This window comes from Humulus lupulus, chromosome 6, assembly GCF_963169125.1.
Source record: "Humulus lupulus chromosome 6, drHumLupu1.1, whole genome shotgun sequence".
NCBI lineage: Eukaryota > Viridiplantae > Streptophyta > Magnoliopsida > Rosales > Cannabaceae > Humulus > Humulus lupulus.
The window spans coordinates 45849507-45876249 of record NC_084798.1 but is presented as its reverse complement, the minus strand read 5'-3'; the positions used below and the strand labels follow the sequence as shown (position 1 = coordinate 45876249).

Sequence of the window (26743 nt, the reverse complement as noted above, 5' to 3'; positions counted from 1 at the left end):
TATAGTATTTACAAGTTATATTAAATATAAGAAAGTGAAACTAATTTTCATTTCCATTGAAGATATTTGGTTTCGTTTGTCTAGTAATTGTTTTAATGTTTGCACAATAACTCTCTCCTTTGCTCATTATTGTATTCTCTCAAACTTGTTCCTCATATTTTTTTTAATCCTATTGAAACATATTGTGCATTGTTGCAGGTACTTTTCCTTCGGATAAAGAGAGAAGACATTTCTACCTTAGGTTAAAGAGAGAGAGAGAAGACATTTCTGTAGAGCATCAGGTTTAATCCTTAATGGGCTTATATGCTTATAGAGATTGAATGATCTTATTTGTTTGTTATTCTGTTTAAATCAAACTTGAACTAAATTTATTGTTTGTATTGGTATTATCTCTTGTTCTAAATGTTATACTCATGATCAAATAACAAAGTCAGTAGTTAAAAGGAAACTCTTTCTCAAAACTAGAACAACATATTCAATGGCACATTTAAATAAATGTGTAGAGTGTAGAATGTAATGTTAGTAAAAACAGAAGTGAACCAAAATGAATATAGCTCAGAAAACTAAATAGAGAAGAAGAAAAGAAATAATGAAACCAACACAAGAATTATATTGGTTGAAGAACAAAGATCACTGTGATCTTTGTCTCTACTCTAGTTTCGAACTTGATCTCATATTCTTTATTGAACAATTGATAAAGTATGAATCCTATAAGGAAAAGTATCTTTGCCTATATATGTCACACTCCTCACATATAAATAAATTTATAAACAACTAGATATCTTTGTCCTTTTTTCTCTTGATCTGATTTTTTTTTTTTTTTTATTATGAAGAAGACTAGGACTTATATAGCTAGCTTAGATAGCAGCTAAGTGAAGAAAATGTTGAACAAAAATTGGGTGAAACTAAACAGGTATTATTTCAAAAATTACTTTAAATTTCAAGTAATATTGAAGGCCTAAGAAAATATATTAAGGTTAATCTCTTTTTTTTTTTAAAATATGTAGAGCTACAAAAGAGTACACGGATGCGGCATGGGACTTTGTGAAAATGGTAGAAAGAAATTATGGTTTTCCAAATAAAATTATCTGTCCTTGTAAGAAGTGTCGAAACTTAAATCATCATTGTGTTGATGATGTTTTTGAGCACTTAGTTATAACCGGAATGGATCCAACTTATCGTATTTGGGTTCACCATGGAGAGCAACCCATTGATACTCAAGTTGACGAAGTTTCGAATGATATGGATGCATTTGATTTATACACGACTGCTGCCATGGATGATGTGGACAATAATATAGGTTGTGGAGGTGGTGAAGATGATGAATTTGTTAACGAAGATCTTCAAAAGAAGTTGGAGGATGCGGAAACTCCTTTATATGAAGGGTGTGAGAAATACACAAAACTTTCATCAATTGTAGGTTTATATAGGTTGAAGAATCTGAATGGTTGGACAGACAAAAGTTTTACTAGACTATTAGAACTCCTTTGTGATATGTTTCCCAAAAACAATGTACTTTCTTATTCCATGTACTCAGTTAGGAAATTTTTGAGAAATTTCGATTTGAAATATGAAAAGATTGATGCTTGTATTAATGATTGTTGCTTATTTAGAAAGGAGAAGGCTAAAATGGATGTTTGTCCAAAGTGTAGTGTTTCTAGATGGAAAGTTGATAAACACACAAAGAATGTTAAAGTTGGTGAGGCTGCCAAAGTTTTGAGGTATTTTCCGATAATACCCCGAGTGAAAAGATTGTTTAGATCAAAAGAAATGGCTGAAAACTTAAGGTGGCATTTCACTCATAAAAGTATTGATGGGAAGATGCGACATCCAGTGGATACACCTGCTTGGGATTCCATTAATGAAAGATGGCCAGAGTTTAATCTTGAACCACGCAACCTTAGGCTCGGACTAGCTGCTGATGGAATTAACCCCTATAAAAGTCTAAGCTCCACTTATAGTTGTTGGCCAGTGATGCTTGTTATCTATAATTTACCACCTTGGTTGTGCATGAGGGACGAAAATACATTTTTGTCATTATTGATTCCAGGTCGTAAACAACCTGGAAACGATATTGATATTTATTTGGAGCCTCTTATTGAAGACTTAAACAAATTGTGGAATAATGGAGTGCATACTTATGATGCATTCGACAAAAGCTTCTTCAATTTGAAGGCAATGTTGTTGTGGACAATAAACGATTTTCCTGCATATGGAAATCTTGCTGGGTGTACAACCAAAGGCAAGACAGCTTGCCCGATTTGTGGTAATGATACATGTGCAACTAGGCTGAAACATAGTAAAAAATTTTCATACCAAAATACTAGGAGATTTCTCCCGTTTGATCATCCATATCGGTCTAAGAAAGCATGGTTCAATGGAGCTACAGAAGAAAGAGGCCCCCCTAAAGTTTTGAGTGGTAGTGAAATTGTTGAAGAACTAAATCAAATTACCAACGATTTTGGAAAAATTATGAATCCCAAAAAAAAGAGTCGGGATAATAAGGTGGAAGGAATGTGGAAGAAGAAATCTATATTTTTCAATCTACCATATTGGGAGGTTAGTTTAATATATTTTGAAGTTATTTAAAATTGAAAGTTTAAGCTTATAAAATGTAACTTCAATTTGTTGATGATGTGTCTTTAATCTTTGTAGGTTTTGTTAGTTCGTCATAATTTGGATGTTATGCATATAGAAAAAAATGTGTGTGATAGTATTATTAGCACATTGTTGGGCTTGAATGGAAAATCCAAAGATCATCTTAATGCTCGATTGGATTTAAAGGATTTGGGTATCAAGAAGGCCTTGCATCCGGTGGAGAAAGATGGGATTATACGACTTCCAGCAGCATCTTACACACTTTCTAGATCAGAGAAGACAATGTTTTGCCAAAGGTTATTTGATTTAAAGTTACCTGATGGTTATAGCTCAAACATTAGTAACTGTGTAGTAGTTGAGGAACGTAAGTTGATGGGGCTTAAGTCTCATGATTTCCATGTCTTAATGCAACAATTGCTGGTAGTGGCCATTCGAGGATTGATGGAGGATGGTCCAAGAGAGGCAATTATAAGACTTAGCAAATTTTTTAATGGATTATGCCAACATGTGGTTGACGTAAAAGAAATCATAGAATTGGAAGCAGAAGTAGTTGAAACAATTTGTATGTTTGAAATATATTTTCCTCCTTCATTCTTCGATTCTATGGTACATTTAGTTGTTCACCTTGGACGAGAAGTGTTATTATGTGGTCCTGTTCAATTTCGATGGATGTATCACTTTGAAAGGTAAATATTTTTAGTAACCTTTCAATAGTATAACATTAATTTCCCTTAACTAATGAGGAAGGTTCCTTCTTTATTTGTAGATATATGAAGTTACTTAAAGGGTATGTGATGCAACCTACACATCCCGAAGCATCTATTGCTGAACGTTACCTTGCTGATGAGTCAATGCGCTTTTGTGCATCATTTTTGAAACAATCTAATGACGAAGGTTCCTTCATTGGACGTAACGAATATAATGATAGTGATGTGATACTTGAAGGTCGTCCACTTCATCGTGGTGTAACTGTTACACTAAATGATAAGGATCTAGCTAGTGCACATCGTTATGTATTATTCAATTTAGCTGTCACAGAGCAATATTTAGAGTGAGTGGATAAACTTATTATCTTCTAATTTCACTGTCGCTTAATTATTGATGGTGATTAATTTTTTTTTAAAATATAGGATGCATCTACAAGAACTAAAAGAGAATAACAATACTTTAAGAACCAATCACACTCTACTTTGGAAACAACATACTGAGCTTTTTCCCTTGTGGTTAGAAGAAAAGGTATGGGCCAATAATTTTTAACATAGCATCAAATTTGTATTAATCTGAAATTACGATTAAATTATGTGATAAAAATGTTTCCTTCTGTAGTTTTCTACTGCAGAATTTGATGCTATGTTATCAAGATTAGCACATGGTCCTCGTAAAGCAGTCATATCCTATAAGGGATATGTTATTAATGGGCAGCGATTTCATACTAAGGATGCAGAGAGAACGGCACAAAATAGTGGTGTTTATATGGAAGCAACAACAATGTGTAGATCTAGTGCTAAAGATGATGCACAATTGGCTGATGTTGTAGGATATTATGGGTTAATTAATCAGATTATACTCTTGGACTATTACAGTTTTCATATCCCTTTATTTAGGTGCAATTGGGCACATGTTGGCAAGGGTGTAAAGAAGGTTGATTGGTATACTCTTGTAAATCTACACCAAGGACAAAAAGAGTTTATTAGAGAACCATTCATACTTGCTTCACAAGCTAAACAGATATTTTACGCAAGGGAGAATGAAAATTCAAATTGGTATATTGTGTTAAAGGCTCCACCAAGAGGACACTACGAATCAGAAATATATGATGACCAACATGATGAGAATTCGATTGCTCAAAGTTAAAAAGTACAACATTTTCTTATTAATCATAAAATGTTTAGTCATTACTTTTTTATGATTTTTTTTTATTATTGTACTTATTAAGTTTCTTGAACTGCTTTAAAAATTGTTTCCTTAACTTAAGCATTGTGATTGTCATATTTAAAATACATGTTTTTGTATGATGCAAATTTAGTGCATATTTCAAATTACTTTTAACTAAATCTCTTAATCTCTTAATCTTATACAGGTACAATATGGAGACTAGAAAAAAGAAGCAGGATGGAAGTGTAGTCAATGAAAAGGATGGAGGTTTGGTCAATGAAAAGGAGGTTGGATCACCTTCAACTCAAGTTCACTTGCAACCTGGTGCTTTGAAAGCAATTGTGGCAGAAAAGAGGAGGCAATTAGCAGCTAAGTTTGGAAAGTTGGCAGAGAAGAAGAAATCGAAGCTTCGTTTTGCATCCTCTACTAAAGTTGTAATGGATTCACCACCTGCATCTAAAAGATCTTATGAAGCAGCGTTTGGTATAAATCCAACAAATGAGGATGACAACGAAGATGAAAACATGTCCCCACAACGAGCAACTGCGTTAGGTAGAACCCAAGCAACATCTCCACTCCACAACCTGAACAAAACAAGAAGATCTCTGCGCCATTTTGTTGACAATGATTTTGAAGATGATTTTAACACTCCACAAAAGAATTCATAAACTATGATGAACGAGTCACCCAAGTCTAGGTTGATTAGGCCATCAACCAAAGGTTCTCCTGCTGCTAATACAAGGTCCTCCCATCGCCAATCTATTGCTCATGAAGAAGATGTGCCTCTCAATAATAATCAGGAAGAATTTCTAGTTAACTCTACAGAGCATGTCACTCAAAACAAAAGAAAAAGAGGCCCAACAAAGCTGAAAGGTATTGCTCTCCAACCTGATGGTCGTATTACTGTAAGGTTTAATGCAAGAGGACAAGCTGTAGGGGAAGGCTCGGTTAGTCTTTCATCATTTATAGGTCCTCTTGTAAGGGAACTTGTACCATACACAATAGCTGATTGGCGAAAGGTTCCAAAATCAATGAAAGATATTTTGTGGTCAACAATCCAGGTTCTAAACTTATATTTATTCATGTGTTAAAAGGTAAAATTTTTAGGTGAATACTCATAAATTAATATTTAATGTGAATGCAGACAAGGTATAAGGTGGACAAAGATTGGGAACGAGACTGGTGTATGAAAGTAATGGAAGACCTGTGGAGATCTTCCAAGTCCAGGCTAGTTACTAAGCTGAACGAGCTACCAAATGAACAAGAACGACTAAAATTAAAGCCTGATAATATCAAATCAGAAACTGAATGGAGAGTATTTGTGCGTGAAAAAACCAGTAAACAATTTCACGTAACCAAAATTTCAATATATGTATTATATAAATTCTGCTTATTACAAATAAATTGGGTACCATACTTATTTCAGTTTGGTTTATTATCAGGAGAAAGATTGAGAAAAAAAAAACACTCATTGCTTACTTAGCTGTTACATCTCTGATATTGATGAATTATAGTTTTAATGCTTTTGGTATGGATAAATAGCTAAAGTTCTTTATTACATCCTATAAATGTAGATCAGTAGATATATCTATATATATGTATGGATGCCTTTCGTGTATGAAAGAATTGTAGAAATTTTAGAAATAAATTTATCAATGATGGTTCTATGATTATTCTTGGATTCGATTATTAGAATTTAATAGTTTATTCATTATCACAAGTGTTTATATAATCTAATTTTAAATATGTTTAGCTTTATTGATATTATCATACATATGTGGATATATATATATTAATTAGTTTAAAGTTTTATATTGGTATGCAGTTTAGACTAATTTCCTTATGAATATATATCTATAGAGAGAAAGAGAAGAAAAGATCTGTCATATGTCTATAAAAAAAATTAAAATTTCTAAGCACATGAATGATACTCTGTTATTAGCAATTAGTTAGTTCTTTTTATATATGCATAAATAGAATAAACAATAAGAAGACATGTCTGGCAGTTAGAAATTGACTTACCACTGTTGGTCTTTTTTTTTTTTTTTATGCTACTCCACTCCATCTTATTGTATATAAGTCATAGGGACGTTGGATTGGGATTACTTCTTAAATTCCTTGAGAGATTCGATCCATTTACATCTTCTCTTACAGAATCACTCATTTCACACATTTAAACTTAATTTAACAAAAACAGAAAAAGATATATCATATGAGGCCTGTTAACAGTTTCATTTAACATATAAATCAATTTGGTAATGCAATACAATCAATCAGTAAAAATAATCATATTCAGGAACTTAATTGTTATATTTTATAATTTAGGAACTAATTTACTAAATCAAATAGTTTAAGAGGCTGTTATGCTAATTTTTTTATTTTTGAACTTGTTAGGAATGAATTTGATGTAAAAGTATAACAGACAAAATAATAAAAAAGAGCAAGTCAACCAAGGGTGTAGTTTCTTTTGTCATGGCTTAGTTGATGATCCAGATAAGGGTTCTTTTTTTTAGGCTTTGACAGAGAAAACAAAACCCAGTTCAATATCTGGTTAGGTGAAAATGTTTATCAAGAGATTGGATAAGTAAGATATTTTTTTCTTGGTGTTATGGAGTATATAATATTCTTATTCTAGAACAATGCATTATGCTATATCAGTCAATTAAAACTATTTCAGGTCTGATCAAATTAAGGCAGTAGAAATCCTTAGTAGTTTCTGCATAATCTTAGCAACATTAGATTGTCTTGGCTTGATATGCACATATGAAAGTTAAACTCTATTGGCCTCAAGAGCTGCATTGAGACTACAATTATGGTTAGTTTTTAGAATATCTTTATGCTCTAAATTTGAACTCTTGCAACCACAAACAAATTTCAGATTCCAAATTTACAATTGGCTTAATTGTATTCAAATTATGTGAGCAGTTGCTGCCCTGTTTTCATGAAACTTTTGTACTTTAAATGATTTATTTTTTTCCAATTCTCTTCTTGAAAATGTGTTTCTAAATTTATTTGACAAAGCTATTCAAGAGACACTATTATCACCATTCACAGTCCACCAACCATCCCATCCCTGTTCAGGAGGAGTTGTACTGTGTTTACTATTTCATTGCTAGAATACTGGTTCTGTATGTTTCTTTTGCTGCTGGAGTGTTTACTGTTGGAGTGTTTATTACATACTCTTTTCTTTGCTGCCATAGTTACTGTTTTATTGTTGAAAAACTATTATGTGTACTGTGTTTACTGTTTTATTGCTAGAATACTGGTTTAGTTTTTTTGTTTTACTGCTGGAGTGTTTGGTATTCTGTATGTTCAATCGCTGGTTCATTTCTTATTTATTTTAGGCGATTAGCAATAAGTTTAAAGAGATGAGGAAGAAACAACTCCCACATACATGCAGCAGGAGAGGATATGCTCGAACAATGGATGACATGGTAAAAATTTAATAAATATTTTTGGTAGCTAAACATAAGAAAATATATGTTCTCTTTCTGAAAAATGTACTTGGATACAGAGTAGGGAAAGCTCAAAACCTGTAACAAGAGTTCAAGCTTTCTTAAAGACACACACAAAGAAGAATGGTGAACCTGTGAATGCACAAGCTGCTGAAGTTATTGTAAGTAATTTACCCTTTGTTTGTAGAAACATATGTATTTGTATGCACATAGACTTATTTAACAGTCAACTTGAAATGATTTATAGGAGAAGCTACAAGTTCTTGCAAATGAAAAACCAGATTCATGCACAACACAGAATACTGTACAAGATGCTCTCACTATCATATTTGGTCCTGACAAGAATGGTAGATCATTAGCTAATGGGAGGGGAGTAACTAATACAAAGTTAGCTATTCTAAGAGCAAGAGATGACCATATTTCACAATTGGAATCAAGTCAATCTGAGATGAAGAATAAAATGTCTGAGATGATGAATCTTATTAATACTATTGCAAAAAGTGTAAACATTCAGGTAAATTAAATTAATTGACTTCTGTTTATTTTACTCTATTCATTGAAAATTATAAATGACTAAATTATTCTCAAACTTGTAGGGGTTTACTCAACCAAGTGAAGCGGAGTCACACATGCCTTCTCCTATGGTAACTACAATTTTAATTACTACCTATCATTTCACTTTTAATTTTTTAAGTATCAATATTATCTATAAATAAATATATGTTTTATCATGTAACAGAGTGTTAATAATCTGAAGTTCTCTCCTGAAAACAATGCTTGCAATTTACTTGATTGGAATGGAAGTGGAGAAATTGTTGCAGAAGGTCGATGGTCTTCTAGTGATCCTTTATGTGAGGTGCATCATCTTCGTCTTGGGCCTAATGCAATGAGAGTTTGGGTTGATGTTGCTAAGAAACCTACTGCATATTTATGGAGACCAACATCACATATGAGTACAATTGAAGAAGCGGTTGGTTGCACTGTTGCTTGGCCTTCTAATAAAGTTACAATGAGGTAAAATTTCATGCAACTTAAAAATGATTTATAAATAGTACAACAAATCAGCTGTAGTAACTAATTATATCATCAAAATATATAGGAAATGAACATAATGGATGAAATTCAATTGTTTCTTGGTAGATATCTTTGGTACGTATCTTTGCATAAAATTAACTAATGAATGAACATATGTTTTCAACTATTTTGGCTACATTGTTTTCTTAATTTTATATATTTTTCACTCTTACAGGTGCACAACTAATGAATGAAGTGTAATATTTTGGAGGGACGCCCATGATCAACAAATTATGAATCAGTTTGTTTTAAAACTTTTGCTTATGTATTTTGTCTTGCAATATACTCGTACTTTTGGGATATTGATATTTTAGCTTTATGTAGCGAACATATTAAGAATATTTGAATATATGTTAAGGTATAATTTTTAACGTGTTATATGTTTATCATTTGTTGCAATTATTCATATGTTAAAAGATAGAAAAATATAAAAGTTTTTGTTATGCCATGAAATTGTTCATATGACAATGATTAATGATAACAATAAAGAAACGCTATTAAAAGTAAGGATGATTACAAACAAAAAACGCTATGTCTGATTACTAATTACATTTTCAAAATGCTATTACATATCTTTACATAATGTTTGGAAAATGCTATTAAAGCAAGGGTAATTACAAACATAAAACGCTACGACTGATAACTAATTACATTCTTAAAACGCTATTGTATATCTTTACATAACAATTTAAAAACGCTATTCACAGTAAGTACGACTACAAACATAAAACGCTACGACTTATAATTAATTGCATTTTAAAAACGCTATTGTATATCTTCACATAACGTTTTAAAAACGCTATTAAAAGTAAATAATACTACAAACAAAAAACATTATGGTTGATAACTAATTACATTTTAAAAACGCTATTGTGTACCTTTCAACATCATTTCTGCATAACGTTTGAAAAACGCTATTAAAAGTAAGTATTTTCAATTTAACATAATCAATGACTACATACATAAAACGCTATGACTGACATCTAATTATATTTTTAAAACGCTATTATATATCTTTCAACAGCATTTTTACATCACAATTTAAAAACGCTATGAAAAGGTCCAGACTTTTAATAACATGGGATAATATAGCGTTTGTAATAACGCTATCGTTTGTTAAAGACAGCGTTTTAAAAACGCTATGGAATGCAGTTTTTCTTGTAGTGAAGTAAATAGAAAATGAAAATAAGAAGAAAAGCAATAGAGAAAAATGTAAGAACAAAACAAAAGGAAACTCTCACTACACAACCTAAGTGGAGAGTATTGGGGATCACCAACTTGAACAAGGTTTAAAACCTTTGTCCAAAATCTTATTTCCCCCTAACTCAAGCAGTAAGGGATCTCTCTCAGATTAAAGGAAATGGTTTATGGAATTATCAAGCCTCAAGGTGTTTCTAGCCAAGTGCTCTAATGGATAGAAAAAGTTGTGTCTTTCAAGTGAGCTATAGGCTCCTATTTATAGAGTTTAGAGACACCCTTTGAATTTCAAATTCCACCAACCCCCATGGCTGTTACCAATGTTTAATTGGATTAATACGAAATTAAAAATGAGATTTGGGAGTTATTTGGGTTTTTTGAGCTGTTCAACAAAGATTGAAAAAACTGAAAAATTGGTCAGATTTACACCTGTGGTCGTGGCCAGGGACATCAGTGGCTGTGGCCACTGCTCTCTGTCCCACAGGCCGCGAACACCAACATTCTATGGCCGCAGCCACTGACCAATTTCAGCACTTGAAAATGTGATGTTTTTCCTAACGATTCCAAACCCTCCCAAATGATTTTGTAACCCCCAAAACACATTATTGGGGTTAAAATCATATCTCTAACAGCCATTTCACATATGGCTTTATGAATATCATCTCAATATTGTGTAACACCAAATTTACACAATAAAGGGTAATATTTGGAAGTTACAAATTTGTAACACCAAATATGTTACATATTTGGATGTATCTCATATATCTAAATATTGTAACTCTCTATCATATGTTACAATATGTGACACTCTTTGTCACATTTATTTAATCTAAAAAATTATATTATAATATAATATAATATTACATTATATTATAAAATAATATAACATATCATACATATACATATCATAGAATAAACATATCATAACATAAAAGCACATAAAATCTATCATATTTTCCTTACCAAAAGTCGGGATATTTGAGAACAAGAACGGGATTAGAACACTCCTATAAACCAACAGTAAAATGGTGAGAATCTCTAAGAATAAAGATGAATATGAGAACTAAACCATCAAGAAGAAACTTATCAAGAGGGACCTTAAGTTTCAAGAACTTAAATACCTAATCAAGAATCAATAACAAAAGTTAGGATCTGAATAAAAGAAAACTAAACAACCATATAGAACTGAACTTAGGAATAGAAATACCTTGAATGACCTTATGGATTGGTCTAAACCTTAATACCGAAATCACATTATTTCTCACTTCCCAAGTGTTTATAAAAGCTTAGAATGATAAAGCTTTAACCCAAAACCAAAGTGTATCTCTCTATAGTAACACTAGCACCTTGGAGGTTCTGATCAAATGCTTGAAGAATGAAGAAAATGGTTGAGCACTAGGTCCTATTTATAGAGTTCAAGGAGTGAAACTAACTCCTTTTATTTTGAATAAATAAATGATTATAAAATGAAAAATATTTGAATTTACGTTCAACTGACGCCCAGAACTCGGTCAAAATCATTCAAAGGCAGGTCTAAGTGGTTAAGAGTATTTTTAAAATTCAAGAATCAAACTTTCAAAAATACATACATGGAGCCGATATATCACCCCCCCCCCCCCCCATAGGAGATATATCGCCTCCCCCTGTATTCCCGGACCTCGTTTGATCATTCGTGCAAAGTCGACGTGTTTTTTGTGTCTTCCGTAGGCGATATATCGGCCCCTAAGCTACGATATATCAGCATACATTGATATATCAAACACGTATTTACAATTTTTCAACATAATTTGAATTGGATAAACAGCTTTGACTGAGTTATAAAACAATCCTAACAGCTGCTGGAAGGTTCTAGAACTTCTAGATTTTTCTTTTATTAAAACTAATCATCAAAATACTTAATAATCATGACTATGACAAGTGTCATGATCTTATTAGCTCTATCTAAACCTTAGGTTATAATAAATATATTTCTATGACCAGCAATATTAATCAAACCTTATGTTATAATTAATATTCTTAAACTATAGGTTAAATTTATAAAATCCATAACTATTGCTATGAGTTTCCAGCTCGTGGTAAACCAAGTGTGAGGGGAATACCAAGCGCGGGGGGCCAAGATGGCGGCTTACCTAGCCAAAGTGAAGAAAGAGATATCAGAGTTTGAATATGGCCTCGTTGAGCAGATACCTCGATAGCATAATGCCAACGCTGATGCTTTGGCGAAACTCGCTACCTCCAAAGAAGTCGAGACTCTGAGCATAGTACCGGTGGAATTCTTGGAAAGCCCAAGCGTGGTAGGAAATGCGATGGAGGTCGAGATGATCGACACCAGGCTGACTTGGATGACTCCCATAATAGAGTATCTTACAACAGGGAAGTTGCCTAATGAACGAAAAGACACAATGAGGATACTCTATCAGGCTCCAAGGTATACAATTATGGAGGGGTGCTGTACCGACGTGGCCATTCCTTGCCTCTTCTACGATGTGTTTTGCCAGAGGAGGCCAAAACTATTTTGTAGGAGGTGCATGAAGGCTTCTGTGGGGATCATGCTGGGGGGCAAAACTTGGCCTTAAAAATATTAAGGCAGGGATATTATTGGCCCACTTTATCAAAGGATTCCATTTCCTATGTTTGAAAGTGCGACAAATGCCAGCGATTCGCCACAGTCGCTCGAGCTCCACCAGTCGAGCTAAAAATGATCTCATCCCCATGGCCATTTGCAGTATGGGGGATTGATTTAATAGGAACTTTACCTACGGGAAAAGGAGGAGTTCGTTATGTGGTGATAGCCATTGATTATTTCACGAAGTGGGCAGAAGCTAAGCCGCTGGCAACAATCACCTCAAAAAGAGTCCTCGACTTTGTGGTCAAGAGTATTGTGTGCCGATTCGGACTGCCCAAGAAGTTTGTATCAGATAATGGAACTCAGTTCAATAGTGATCGCTTCACCGAGTTCTATGAGAGGCATGGCATAATTAAAAGTTTCTCTTCGGTGGCCTACCCACAAGCCAATGGGCAGGTCGAGGCCGTGAATAAGACCCTCAAAGTGAGCCTTAAGAAGAGATTAGATGAGGCCAAGGGATTCTGGCCTGAGCAGCACCCGCAGGTGCTATGAGCGTACCAGACCTCCCACCGAACTTCTACGGGACACACCCCTTTCTCCTTGACCTTCGAAAGTGAGGTCGTCCTTCCCGTCGAGACGAAGATAACCACACACAGGATCCAAACATTAAACCAGGATTGGAATGATGAGTTACTCAGTGCGTCTCTTGACCTAATTGATGAAAAATGAGAGGATTCGCAGCTACAACTCGCACATTATCAGCAAATAATCACTCGTTATTTTAATTCCAAGGTCAGGAAGCATGTCTTTGGTTTAGGTGACCTGGTACTCCGAAGGGTCTTTTTGGCAAGCAAGGACCCCAAAGGTGGTGCTTTAGGTCCGAGATGGGAAGGACCCTATCAAATAGTGGAGGTATTACATGAGGGAACCTTCAAGTTAGCTCGGCTTAATGAAAAAACATTCCCACAGACCTGGAATGCTATGCACCTAAAGAAGTATTATCAATGATGATACCACCCGTCTATGTGAGGCTTAATTATAAAAGTTGTTTGATTAAGAAATAAAGGAATCATTACGTACTTGTTGTCTTTCATATAATTCATTTATGTATTAGTTCGTGTGATAACATTTGTCCAAGCAACCAAGAAAGTTCACTTTATGATTACTTGGAGGGCATACAACCTGAGAAGGATTAAAACTTGGAAGTTAGGCCAATTGATAAACCGATGTTTTCTTTTAAGAAAATACGAGGTGTTAATAAGTCTAGCATGAACTAAGTTTTAATTAAAAATCCTGGATGTAACCAAGTCCAAAACTTGAAAGTTAGTAAAATTGATAAACCGATGTTTTCTTTTAAGAAAACACAAGGTGTCAATAAGTCTAGCACGATATAAGTTTTAATTACAAATACTGGACATGACCAGACCCACGACTTAAAAGATAGCAAAATTGAAGATCTGATGGCTTCCTTAGAAGCTCGGGATAGCAATAAAACCTAACAAGAACTAAGTTTGAAATATTCAAAATCCCGGATATAACCGGGTCCAAGGTCTGATACTTAACAGGTAGGATATAAATCAAACATTAATTTGGTTGTAATTGAAATTAAAATATATATCCCGATCTAAAAGTCATTTCCTAAATTTTGAATGCACAAGTCATAAACATAAGAAAAATCAAGGAAAAGACAGGTGGATAAAAAAGTAGGTATTCCAATTATAAATAAATTTTCTTGAGGAGAATAACCTCGTACCGAGACAAAACGACAAATGTTTACAAAAAAGAAAGACAAAATAAAAATGAGGACCCTTTAGGGTGCTCTGAGGATGTCACCTCCTCAATCTCCTGCTCGCCAGTGGTGGAGGCCTCCCTGGTCTCACATGGCTCTTGTTGAATCCGAGCTTTGAACTTCTCGAGGTAGGGATCCCACACTTCGGAGGCCAGGAAGGAGAAGTTACCATCCTGGTTGAAGGCCGTGTAGTGATATAGCATACTCTCCATGGAGGATATCGAGGCTGCCTTTTCCTCCTTAGTAGGAGACTCAGCCTCCAACTGCTTGGCCTTGGCCTCCTCGAGCTCAGCTTGAAGAGCAGCCAGGGAAGTCTTTGCAGCTTACTCGCCCTCTTGAGCAGCTGCTAGAGCAACCTTGGCACCTAATTCATTTTGATGAGCAATTGTGAGGGCGGCCTGGGCAGCGGTCAGGGCGGCCTCAGCAGTCTAGAGCTCAGCCTTAAGCTATTCGTTCATGGCCCTTGCCCTAACTATACTACAGTGCTGGGCCAGGACTGCCTGCAAATAGTAAGAAAGCAAGTTAGACACATACTGGGATAACATCAAAAGAATATGTTCGACTAAGGAAGGTGGGCTTACTGTAAGGTTCATCCCCAGTGCAGATTCCATAACGTTCTCCGGGCTCCTCTCCTCGACCACCCTCAGATCCTTTAGATTGGATTTGTAAAAGTGCTCCACCATATGGTTCGTTGTCTCATAGATAGTCCCCCGAAAGGTGTCAGGGATCTTTTCCAGATCCTGGGCATTGACTAGGATGCGTACGGTGGTGGTAGGGACAATCAAAGCTTGGGGATTGGCCGGTGCTGCCTGATCCCGAGTAGGGCCGGAAGGAAATCGGGGAGGAGGTGGAGGCAGAACCCTTTTCTCCTGAGCAGCAGCAGCTGGAGTTGTTGAGCTCTGGCCTTTCCCCTTAGCTGGGGATTTGGAGGTCATCCCTGCAGTAGGAGGTACCTTCTTTGGTGTAGGTCGCGCGGATATCAAGAACCCCGTGTTGTGCCATCTCCTCGACTAAAAAAGAGTGGGAAGGATGTTAATATACATACAAAGTAATCAGTTTACATAAAATGTGTATACATGTATAGGATATAACAAAAAGTCCTACCCTTCGAGCTATAGGAGGAGTCTATTGCCACGACCTCCGGCCTTGGAAACGTTATAGGAGAAGCGGAGCCTAAGTCTACAACTTCTTCGATTAGGGGAGGTTTAGGCTCAGGTTCTACCTCGGGGCTAGACTCCTCTATGTATTGCCTATGTCCGGGGGCAAGGATACCCTGGAGCAGGGAAGGCCACGACCTAAGGTTGGTCCCATACTCTTCAAAAAGGGTTGACCTAAAGGATAGGGTATTGTCTACAACTACAGTGCCCCTAGGATGGCCCATGTCGTGGCTTAATACTAAGTGATCCACGCACTGAAGCAAGGTTTTGTTATGGTTGGATTGGGGTGGCGATGTACGAGCTGGTTTGGGTTAAACCTAACTAGCCTAAGGTCGGCGATAGCCCTATCTAAGTCCCTAAAAGGGTATGGGTTACCTTGGCCGGAGGGGTCGACTGCTGCCCCTGATGAAGCTCGCTCTACATCAAGGTCCCAAGCAGCCTCAAAAGCTCGCCTCTTCCGCACGAGGGTACCTCATCTTCTTGTTCCTCTTCGCCTTCGTTAGCTTCAGCACCCCCTTCGAGGATAGGCGCTAGCTCATGGACTATCGGGAAGTTTGCTCGAGTTCTTCCCAAGGCCTGAGTCTGGCCTTCGGTAATCAGCTTACACGCCAACATCGTGTCATCGGACATGAGCTGGCAGTAATCCTTCTTGTTAGGCAGAAGCCTCGAGAGAGTATCGTATTGACCCCCGAGGGTCACAGATTTGGCCGTCCTCACAAAAATGGCTGCACAAAGATACTACTCAGTTAATATACACTCGAGAAGACTCTGGATACGATGAAAATAATTTCACAAGCTAAGAAAGGAAAGAAGACTTACGGGGACGGTTGAAGTGACGATGTTTGCAGTTTTGAAACCCATTTGACATAAAGAACTGATCTTTATAGTTGTTGGGATGGCTGGGCAACTCGATGACTGCGGGCGAGTTCGGGAATCGAGTCAAGTAGTAAAACCCATCACCTCGAACTCGTTGATCCGGGATGGCCTTAAGGCAGAAAAAATAGAGAATGTCCGCGGGGGTGGGGACCTCCCACTCGTGCTTAAGGAAAAGGTACTTCAACCTCGCCAGCAGTCAGTACGAGTTCGAGGAGAGCTGAAAGGGCACCAACTACACGTAATTGAGGAAGTCAGAAAATTATTGATCAAGGGGAAGGAAGTCCCCTGCCTTTAAGTGCTCATCACTCCAGGCCGCAAAGTCGTCCTGGAGTGGTGCACAGCTCTGCTCCCCTTCAAATGGAGGTTAAGCAATGAGGACGGCAGTCCCGACCTCAATGTTGTGGGACAACATAATCTTCTTGACCCTTCCTTGGGTCGTGATCTTGGAGACAATCCTTTCTGCCTCAAAGAATGCATCAGGTCCGACCACGACCTCCTCCTCCCCCACGGGGCCAAATTGGGGAATAGGGGATTCGGAGGCAACCTCTTTTCCCTTGTTGGCTCATTGGGACAATGCGCCGACTGCACTCTTCTTTGGTACATTCTTCTTGGGCGCCATTAGATCGCCTAACGAACAAGAACAATGAATCACTTAGTAGGCGACCTAGAATTTTTATAAAGGCAAGAAAGCATGAAGGAAGGCTAAGTCTTTTAATGCACGAGCTAAGGTAATCTCAGCCCGCGGCGTGATGCCACGCGCTACCAACACTACACACCTAGGTTTCCCAACAGACCCCTGATGTTTAAGGATTCATGTGTCAGAAAATCAAGCCACTATTCTCCTTGGGGGATGATTTAGAGCAAAACCACCCAAGAAGCGTAACCCTTAAGCAACCTGGTTTCGAACCCTAAAAACTCTTTATCTTCTATATCCTGAATGGGTATTTCCTAAAATTTGCCATAAATTGCCCAGGTTTACCAAGAAATTACCCAATTTTATGAATATCACAATTCTGGAGATATTTTAAGACCTACTCAATAAACCTAAGTTGAAGCCTATGTGCCAAAAACATTAGGAGAACAACCTAATATTGACTACGATGAAGTGCGAATGAGCATGATATAAAAAAAAACAACAACACAGAAACCAGTAAAAGATAAGCTTCTTCAAAACCAAGAGACTTGCATCATGTTCTTCAATAAAAGAAGTAGACTTTGCAGGGGAGAGTTCCTGGAAGACTCCTGAGTAGCAGCGTAACTGGGTTTCCGAGGATTTTGCAATAGATGGCTTTTGGATTCTTCTGAGAAAGAAGAAGGGTTTGGAAATGCAGAAGAGAGAAAATGTATAAAGATTTCGAATGAAAGGTGGTGAATCCTGGAAATTTCCAACCTTATTTATACGTAAAAGGCATAAAACGATGTGGGCCGTCCGATCAAGCTGGTGCAAGATCCGAGGACAGTGTTTCGAAAGACGAAAAGACGGCAAAAAGTTGGCCGGGCCATTAATGCAATTCTCAAAACACAAATAGATGCCAATAGCAGCGTTCCACGTGTCCAGTACTCAAGTAATAGGCAAACCTGGATAATCGCGACAGAAGTTTAAAAGTCCTTGATGTGTAAGTCAGAAAATGATGTCGTAGAACACGAGCAGGGACTTGGGGGGCAAATGTACGTCCTGAAATTCAGCACGAGTCTTTTAGATAGCTCGGATACAGCTGGCTAGCCAAGAACTGTAATAGATGATCCACAAGTCCACATTTCCTTTGTAAAGACGGTGCGATTCCCCAGGTAAATGGCACGAGTTGATGAATACAAAGCAATAGGCACGAACTATAAACACTTATGAAGCATAGCATCAGAGACACGAGCTGGCGCTGCACTCAGCTCGGGGGATGCTAAAGATCTGCCATTTCCCTGGATCTTTATAAACCTGGATATGTTATGTAAACGTGCGTGGACAGACATTACATGTCCACAAATCCCTGAATTCCAGGACATGTAAGATAATCGTGCATGATCAGACATCACATGTCTGTTCATCCCTAACGACCCATGATCAGTTTTACCTAATGACTAGACCATACCTTAATATAAATTGTAATATTTATTATTAGTGTGAGACAGGTCACACGAGGGATTTGGATTCACATGATGACCCCAATGCATATCCAAGGATTTTCTCTATAAATACTAAGACCTTGGATAGGGGGAAGGAGAGTTGTTTTTCCTGTAAAGAAAAAACTCTGTCAAAATATAGAGAGATATACAGTAATAATACAGACTCGTGGACTAGGGGTATTTTAACCTCCAAGCCACGTAAAAAGGGACAAGTGTTCTTGATATTTCATTTCTATTATTTTTTAAGTATCATTTTCTTGTTACGATTTACCATTAAGCACTAATCCATCCCAGCTATTTTCATAATTCACTGTTAGCGAAAAACCACGTCAACAATATTCAACATTATCTCAAGAGTTCAAGATGAGAAAAATAAAATTATAGGAAAAGAGTGTTTAGAAAGACAAGCCAAAATGATAGAAATCTTCTATTCTTTGTCCTCTAACTCTTCCTCTTCTTCTTCTTCTAGCTTCCTTCTCCTAGGTTTTTCCTCTTATTTTCTTGATGCTTTCAGCTCAAAAAGTGCAGAAAAAAATGCTCTAATGGTCATGGGCAGTTGGGGTATATTTTTTTTGAGAAGATGATGTCTCTTTTGGGCTCCAAAAAGGGTATAAACCCTATTTTTCTCTCTCTACACGTGGGGACCACTCTTTCCTCCAAAAATGTAAGCTCCTTTCCACCTCATCCTCCCACTATTCAAGTCACTCCATCTCATTTAATCACTTGCCAAGTGGGCAAACTTTATGTTGCTGGCTGCACACACTTTGCTGCAACAAAGTTGACTGATGCTACAACAAAGTGTCAGAATTTCAGCTACAAGATAATTTCTTTGCATATTTTTCACTAAGCTTTCCAAACATCCTTTCTTTTTTCCTTCAAGATAGATACCACATTTTTTAGAACATAATCTTATTATTTCCTACAAGATTTATCATTAATTAAAACAAAATACATAATCAAAATTAAAAGACGAAATGACTAAAACAACACAATAACAACACAAACACTCTATTTCATTTAAATTTTTAAGTTCAAAAGCTCAATTAATAACTCTAAAATATAGAGTTATCATTTTTGTTTGAGTAGGGTTATTACCTCTAAGCTTGTTATTTATATTATGTTGCTTATTTGAATTTATTGATTTAAGTTTTCTTGCTGATCCTTGGCTCATGGGTGCTTTGTGGTGCAAGTAAGGGCAAGAGTAACCTGGACCAGCCATGAGTTGGAGAGCTTCAGGGGCAGTGTGTACATATGCAGCCTGCTCGACCGCCACGGCCGGGATTGCTTGGGTGGAACTAGGGTTGAACCCTGTTTTGCCGCTTAGGACGGGTAGTTTATATTTTATTTGTCTTTTATCAGTCTGTAAACACTTTTTGGGACCTTGTGTATAAAATAAACACTTTTAATGAAAAATGATTACTTCGTTCACCAAATTTTTAATACCTAACCTTGGTTTAGTTTTTAATTACACATTTAAGTCCAAATGACTCGTTTAGTGAGTTAAGCACCATTTTGAATACACATCGTAACGGTCTTGGCTAATCAGGGCGTTATAGGATGCCTCCTCTTGTTTTCCTACTCTCATTTATATATATACACTACTATATTATTTCTCATCTACTAGCCCAATTACAATGACCCTATACCCCTTTATTACATAATTACTATCAATATCTTGGTCTATCACATTATTAGATCAACCAAACAAATCACCAAGAAATGATTGAGATTGAGCATAATTTTCTACAAATATTCAACCAATAAAAAAATAAAAAATAAACACACATAAAACTTAATGCGGTTCATTCTTGAATGCTGATATCCATGGAAAACTCCATCAACAGGCTTTCCACTATCAAAGATACTCAATCACACCAATTTCCTCTCCAAGAACAAACTCTTTACAGAAGGGCCTCCCAAATTTAAAGGTTATAGTGAAAATCATTTCATTAACAAACTGATATCCCCTCCCTGATTTATACATCTTTAAAAGTAATTATTTATTTAGTCACTACTCGTAAAGCTTTCAACCAAATTTTATACAGCAGCCACTGTAGCCATGGAGCTAATGGTACTAAATTGCAAAATTCAATTATGCAATTCTCTCACAATAATCACAGTCACAATCAAAATACGATGCAGAACAAGATAATAATATTCTTCAATTGAAAATGTTGAAACAAATTTAATATAACTCATGGCATAACTTAGAAAACACTATCATGTATTTATTTAATTTAGTCCACAACTGCATTGTCATTGTGTTTGTAAGAAACTAGTGAACCAGCGATTACGTTAAGCTAGTAGAAGAGAAGTAAGTAACCCGTAGAAGTTTCCAATGGATCACTCCCAATGCTGGCAACCATGGCAACATTGACAAAATGACTTAGATTGTTGGAACCAGAGTGTTGGAAAGAGAGCCACCTGCTGTAGACCTGTAGCTACAACCATCCATTGCCATTAAAACCCTTCCTCTCTCTTCATGATTCACGACCTTCCTCTTCCCCTTTTCCAATTCCAACTTCTCCACAAACTTGTCATCCACCATGCCAGAGAAGTCCATCTAGCACAAACATCCAAAAAAAATTGAAACTTTGGCAAAGAAGTCCCTGTGAGTGAGTCAAAATGTGAAAGCGACGGCGGTGGTGGGGGTGCGAGCGAAGATGGTGGTAGTGGAGCTAGTTGCAATGGAGAAGATGGTGGATTTGGTTATGGTTGTGGTGATGGATGAATAGATTGGTTTTGTAGCCTGGAGGACCTTCCCACAAAAAAAAAAGAGTAATTGGCAACGAAAATACCTAAATTTTTCAAAAATAGCAGTTTAATACCTAACTCTTTTTTTACGACATAAATATCTTCCGTCAACATTTCTTGACAGTCGTAGGTACCTGGTCGTTAAGTGTCATATGAATTCCTACGTGTCAACACGTGATTGGTCCACGTTATTTATTATTTAGTTTTTATTCAAAAAATTCATTTAAAAATTAAATAAAAATAATTTAAAATATAATAAAAAACTACAACATAATTTTAAATTCATTTTAAATATCTTTTAAATTTTAAATAAAACAAATAACTAAAACAAATCAAATTTAAATTAAAAAATGAAAATGAAATTCATGAGTTCATCTTCAAGATCATCGAATCAAAATCCCAAAATCCTAAATCAGAGAAATCCAAAATTAAAATCACAAATTAACACCAATCAGATAATCTTCTTCATCTCATCATGCTTCCATCAATTTTTTCAAAAAAATCATAACAAATTTATAACCCAAAACCCAGATTTGATCCTTCCCCAAACCCAGATCTGAACCCACGCATCCAAGCTTCGATCGCAGGTCGCCACTCACCATGCTTTCACCCGACGTCATCTCTAAACTCTGGCGTCTTCTCTGGCTTCATTTGTGTAACGACCCAAAATTACTAATAAGGCTTAAGGGCCTTGATTAGTGTGCCAGGAGGGCACAACTGGAAGTTTTATGTATTAATGGTGAAAATGCATGATTATGTGAAAAGCATGCTTATATGATTATTTGGATAAATGTGATGCATGACTATGTGTATTAGTATGCATGTAGGCCCTGACCAGGTGATAAGGGTATATTTGTAATTTTGGCATGTTGAGGGCATAAATGTAAATATTTGTGACAAATTTTGAGACCACATTATTATGTGGATATATTTGTAGCTTGTGACTCGAGGCGATCCTAGCAAGCGGTTTAACGAGAAAGTTACAGTGGGGATTTATACCCGGCTCGGGGTTAGTCTGGGGGTATATCTGAGAATTCGGAGAATATATTGGAGACTATTTGTTATTGAGGAAGATAATTGGTGATTAGTTAAGTGTCGGGATGTAAGTGGTAATCATTAGGGACACTCGAGGAATTAGCGGGAATTGGGAGTGACTAAAATGCCCTTGGTGTGCTTTAATGCTTAGGAATTAATGGGAAGGCAAAATGGTCATTTGACTGAAAATAGATAAGTGATATATTGTCTTTTTAGCTTTAGTGGAAGCTGCAGAAAGTTTCAGAAGTTAAAAGAAAGAGAAGAGAAGGAAAGAAGAAGGAAAAACAGGGGACTCTCTCTCTCTCTCTCTGTCGGTTTGGCTATACTTCACCATTCTTTGTGAGTTTTGGAGCTGGAATTCCAGAATAAGCTCGGGTTGGAGCTTAGGGCTAAAGACCTTGGTGAAGCTAAAAGAGTTAGCAGGGAATAGCCACTCAATTGAGGTAAGTTTCAAGATTTCTGATGAGTTTTTCTGAGTTCTATTGAGGTGACTTCTAAGCTTGAGTTTTGGATGGAATTAAGGGAAGTAAGCTTGAGGAGATGAAGGGCTTGAGGCTGGAAGGATACTAGGGATAACCTAGGGTCAAAATTCTCCATGGAAGGTAACAAATTCTGTCTTTGAAATTCTAAGTTTCTGAGTTTCTGGTTGAATTCTTGAGTTCTTGGGTTCAATGTTTGTTTTCTTGGTTTGATGATGCATGTGGTTAAGTCTTGTGCTATTGAGTTGTGTGGGGTGTGATATAGGTGATGGTAGACTCAATTTGGTGTGTAGTTGAGGTTTGGAAGGGTTCAAAGAGGTTTTGGTTCGAGGAAAATCGAAGGAATAAAAACAGGGTGTTGCTGGTCTGTGACTAGCACTATAGTGCTAGCCTTTGGGCGCTACAGCACTAGGCTTGAGTTTCCTGGTGCCTTTGGCTCTGCTTGTAGCGCTATAGCGCCCTCTTTGAAGCGCTGTAGCGCTACCCTGTCTCCAGAAGTGGGCTTTTGGGTTATTTCTTAGGGTTTTCATCTGGGGGCTCGGGGTTTGATTCCACCACCCCGTTTGGTGGAATTAGGGCTTCTCGAGGGCTTGGGATTGATCCCGAGGTTAGGTTTTGGTATTGAAGTTTAGTGATGGTTTTAATTTGTGGCTGTGACTAGGTGTGTGCCAGGGCTAGGACAGGATCGTGCTTGAGAGTTGATTCCATTAAACAAGCTAGCAGAATCAAAGGTAAGAAAATGCACCCAGTTATGTGTTAATGATGGGACTAAGAGCTCCCTATATTTGTATAATGTCATGGATGGTATTATGCCATGGGACATGTGATAAACGACCTAAGAGTGCCGAAATCAATATTTGCGCACAGGGCGCGGCTCGGCCACTGGTAGCTAAGGACAACTTAATATTCATTGAGCTCGGTTTAAGCTGGCCGGAGTCAGTGGGATAGATATGGGGTGCGACCTAAGGGTGTCGACCCTGATTAATATGTGAATTGATTATTAATGTTAATTGATGAACTTGGTATGTTGAATGCCTGATTATATAGCTGTTATGGATTATTGAGCATGTGTTATGCTTATGAGTTGTTTGATTGTGGATTTGTAAATTGACTGCTTAGTGGTTATGTTCTGTTGTCTGGTTTCTTGCTGGGCCTTGGCTCACGGGTGCTACGTGGTGCAGGTAAAGGCAAGGGCAAGGTGGACCAGTCTTGAGTTGGAGAGCTTTGGGGTTGAATGTACATAGTCAGCTGATTGGCCACCACGGTCGAGGAGTGACACAGGACGGGAAAAGCCTAAATGTCTTAAAAGCCTATATATAAGATAAGAAGTGTAGGATAAGATGACATGAATATCATATGTAAACTTTTCATTATTTAAATTATATTATATAGATGTTATAATTGTTTTGTCGTTAGTTTTTATTATTGAAATTATGTATACGGATATTATATTATTAGTTGTTTAGTACTGAAATAAACATTTTGCAAAATTTTAAGTAAAAGTTATTTTATCAACACTTCGTGAAATTTTAATGATCAGTTATTTGATCTAATATTTATTAATAAAATAATATTATTTAATATTTTTTAAAATATATGAAATTATAAATATATATTTTTATGCGGTTTATGTGAATTTTGTAGTTAACACAATATTGTTGTATAGAATTATTTATAATTATTAAATATACTTTTTAAACTCTTATTTTTGTAAAAAAAACAATTTATTCAACCAATCATAACAAACAATTCATTCCATAACTTTAACCAAACAACATAATCATTTTACCATTCTATTCTCAATTCTAATCCTATTCTAATTCTAATGATTTTATTAGGGAAATTTGAGCTTTTATGCTTAATGAGGGGTTCTAAGTAAAAAAAAATGCTAGGGATTTAAATCATTTAAAAAAAAAATACCAATTCTTTTGACAATACCCAAAATACCCCTCTCATAATTTTTCTCATCCACTTCCTCTTCTCTCTTCCCTCTCTCTCCCTCAACCCATTCCTCTCAACTCCCTCTCTAGAAAAAAAATCCATAGGTAAGGTAAAATATAATAGAAATCAATGTAACGACAAGTATTCCTCACTTAGGACACTAATAGTACATTTCGAACATATCCGGGCATGATTTTTGGGTTTTTTTTTTGCGATTTTTTTTCAGATCTGAAACTTTGAAATTTGTAGAAAATCGGTGTGGTTCGATGGTGGTTTGATGGTGCTCGATGCCAGCTCGATGGGGCCTTCAAAATCAAGATTTTCATGAAAAAATCGATATTGCTCGATGGTGGTTCGATGGAGGTTCAATGGTTGTTTGATGATGTTCGATGCAATTCTTACAAGATACATAATTTTTTACTCAGTTGTCTGTTTGTGATGATTTTTTTATTTTGCGCATTTTTTCAAGATCTACACGTTTGAGATGTGTATATACACATTTTGGAAATGTAAATCTTAAAATAAATGCAAAATGAAAAACATACCGCATGTTCAAGATATGTTTTGGTATGTTTTCAAGTTATAAACTTTGAAAATGTGTATGTGAACATCTAAAACGTGTAGATCTCAAAAATACCCTAAATAAAAAAAATCATCCCAAACGGACACCCGAGTGAACCACCATCGAGCAACCATCGAACCACCATTGAGCAACCATCGAACCACCATCGAGCAACGTCGATTTTTTCATGAAAATCTTGATTTTGAAGGCCCCATCGAGCAACCATCGAGTTGGGCATGGTTTTTTCTCGATTGTTGCTCAATGGTGCTCGATACTAGCTCGATGGGAACTTCAAAATCAAGATTTTTATGAAAAAATCAACGTTGCTCGATGGTGGTTCGATGGTTGCTTGATGGTGGTTTGATGCAATTCTTGTAAGAGACATAATTTTTCACTCAGGTGTCTGTTTGGGATGATTTTTTTTATTTTGGGTATTTTTTTGAGATCTACACATTTTAGATGTTCACATACACATTTTCAAAGTTTAGAACTTGAAAACATACCAAAACATATCTTGAACATGAGGTATGTTTTGCATTTGTCATTTTTTTCAAGATTTATATTTCCCAAATCTGTATATTCACATCTCAAACGTGTAGATCTTGAAAAAATACCAAAAAAAAATCACCCAAACGGACACCCGAGTGAAAAATTACGTATCTTGCAAGAATCGCATTGAACACTATCGAACCTCCATCGAACCACCATCGAGCAACATCGATTTTTTCATGAAAATCTTGATTTTGAAGACCCCATCGAGCTGGCATTGAGCACCATCAAACCACGTCGATATTATGCAGATTTCAAAGTTTTAGATCTGAAAAAAAAAATTGCAAAAAAAACTCAAAAATCATGCCCAGATCTATTCGAAATGCAATAATTTAGTGTCCTAAGTAAGGAATAATTACTACTAAATTGAGTTCTTTTATATTTTACCTTACCCATGAATTTTTTTCTAGAGAAAGAGTTGAGAGGAATGGATTGAGGGAGAGAGAGGGAAGAGAGAAGAGGAAGTGGATGAGAATAATTATGGGAGGGATATTTTGGGTATTGTCAAAAGATTTGGCATTTTTTTGAATTGATTAAAAGGCCTAACATTTTTTTTGATTTAGGACACCTCATTAAGCATAAAAAGTCAAATTTCCCTTTTATTACCTCCAACCAAACATATCCTTACTTCCCTTACACATGAGGTCCCCATTTTATTTCAACCATATCACTTAGGTCCCCATTTTTATTTTATGAATACATTGGTCCCTATTTTTTT

The 26743-nt window shown here is 36.2% G+C and overlaps 2 protein-coding genes across 2 annotated transcripts; both read left to right on the top strand.

Annotated features, from left to right (window-relative positions):
* Positions 1-1050: 1050 nt before the first annotated feature.
* Positions 1051-5141, top strand: LOC133785042 (uncharacterized). The gene is made up of 7 exons (XM_062224302.1): positions 1051-2559; positions 2656-3284; positions 3365-3649; positions 3729-3834; positions 3925-4145; positions 4203-4361; positions 4679-5141. The coding sequence occupies exons 1-7, from the start codon at positions 1051-1053 to the stop codon at positions 5139-5141; spliced, it is 3372 nt and encodes a 1123-aa protein (XP_062080286.1).
* Positions 5142-7660: 2519 nt separating this feature from the next.
* LOC133785041 (uncharacterized) lies at positions 7661-8768 on the top strand. The gene is made up of 5 exons (XM_062224301.1): positions 7661-7907; positions 7988-8089; positions 8176-8442; positions 8525-8572; positions 8733-8768. Exons 1-5 carry the CDS (start codon positions 7842-7844, stop codon positions 8766-8768), a joined length of 519 nt encoding a protein of 172 aa, XP_062080285.1. The 5' UTR covers positions 7661-7841.
* The last annotated feature ends 17975 nt before the right edge of the window (positions 8769-26743 follow it).

What these genes read in the sequence shown, in the direction of transcription:
- LOC133785042 (XM_062224302.1), top strand. Translation starts at nt 1,051, where the DNA reads ATGGTAGAAAGAAATTATGGTTTTCCAAATAAAATTATCTGTCCTTGT. An exon ending in GTCACAGAGCAATATTTAGA is followed by an intron (nt 3,650 to 3,728) that starts GTGAGTGGATAA and finishes TTTAAAATATAG; the next exon opens with GATGCATCTACAAGAACTAA. An exon ending in GATGTTGTAGGATATTATGG is followed by an intron (nt 4,146 to 4,202) that starts GTTAATTAATCA and finishes CCCTTTATTTAG; the next exon opens with GTGCAATTGGGCACATGTTG.
- LOC133785041 (XM_062224301.1), top strand. Translation starts at nt 7,842, where the DNA reads ATGAGGAAGAAACAACTCCCACATACATGCAGCAGGAGAGGATATGCT. An exon ending in CTCGAACAATGGATGACATG is followed by an intron (nt 7,908 to 7,987) that starts GTAAAAATTTAA and finishes ACTTGGATACAG; the next exon opens with AGTAGGGAAAGCTCAAAACC. An exon ending in CAAAAAGTGTAAACATTCAG is followed by an intron (nt 8,443 to 8,524) that starts GTAAATTAAATT and finishes TCAAACTTGTAG; the next exon opens with GGGTTTACTCAACCAAGTGA.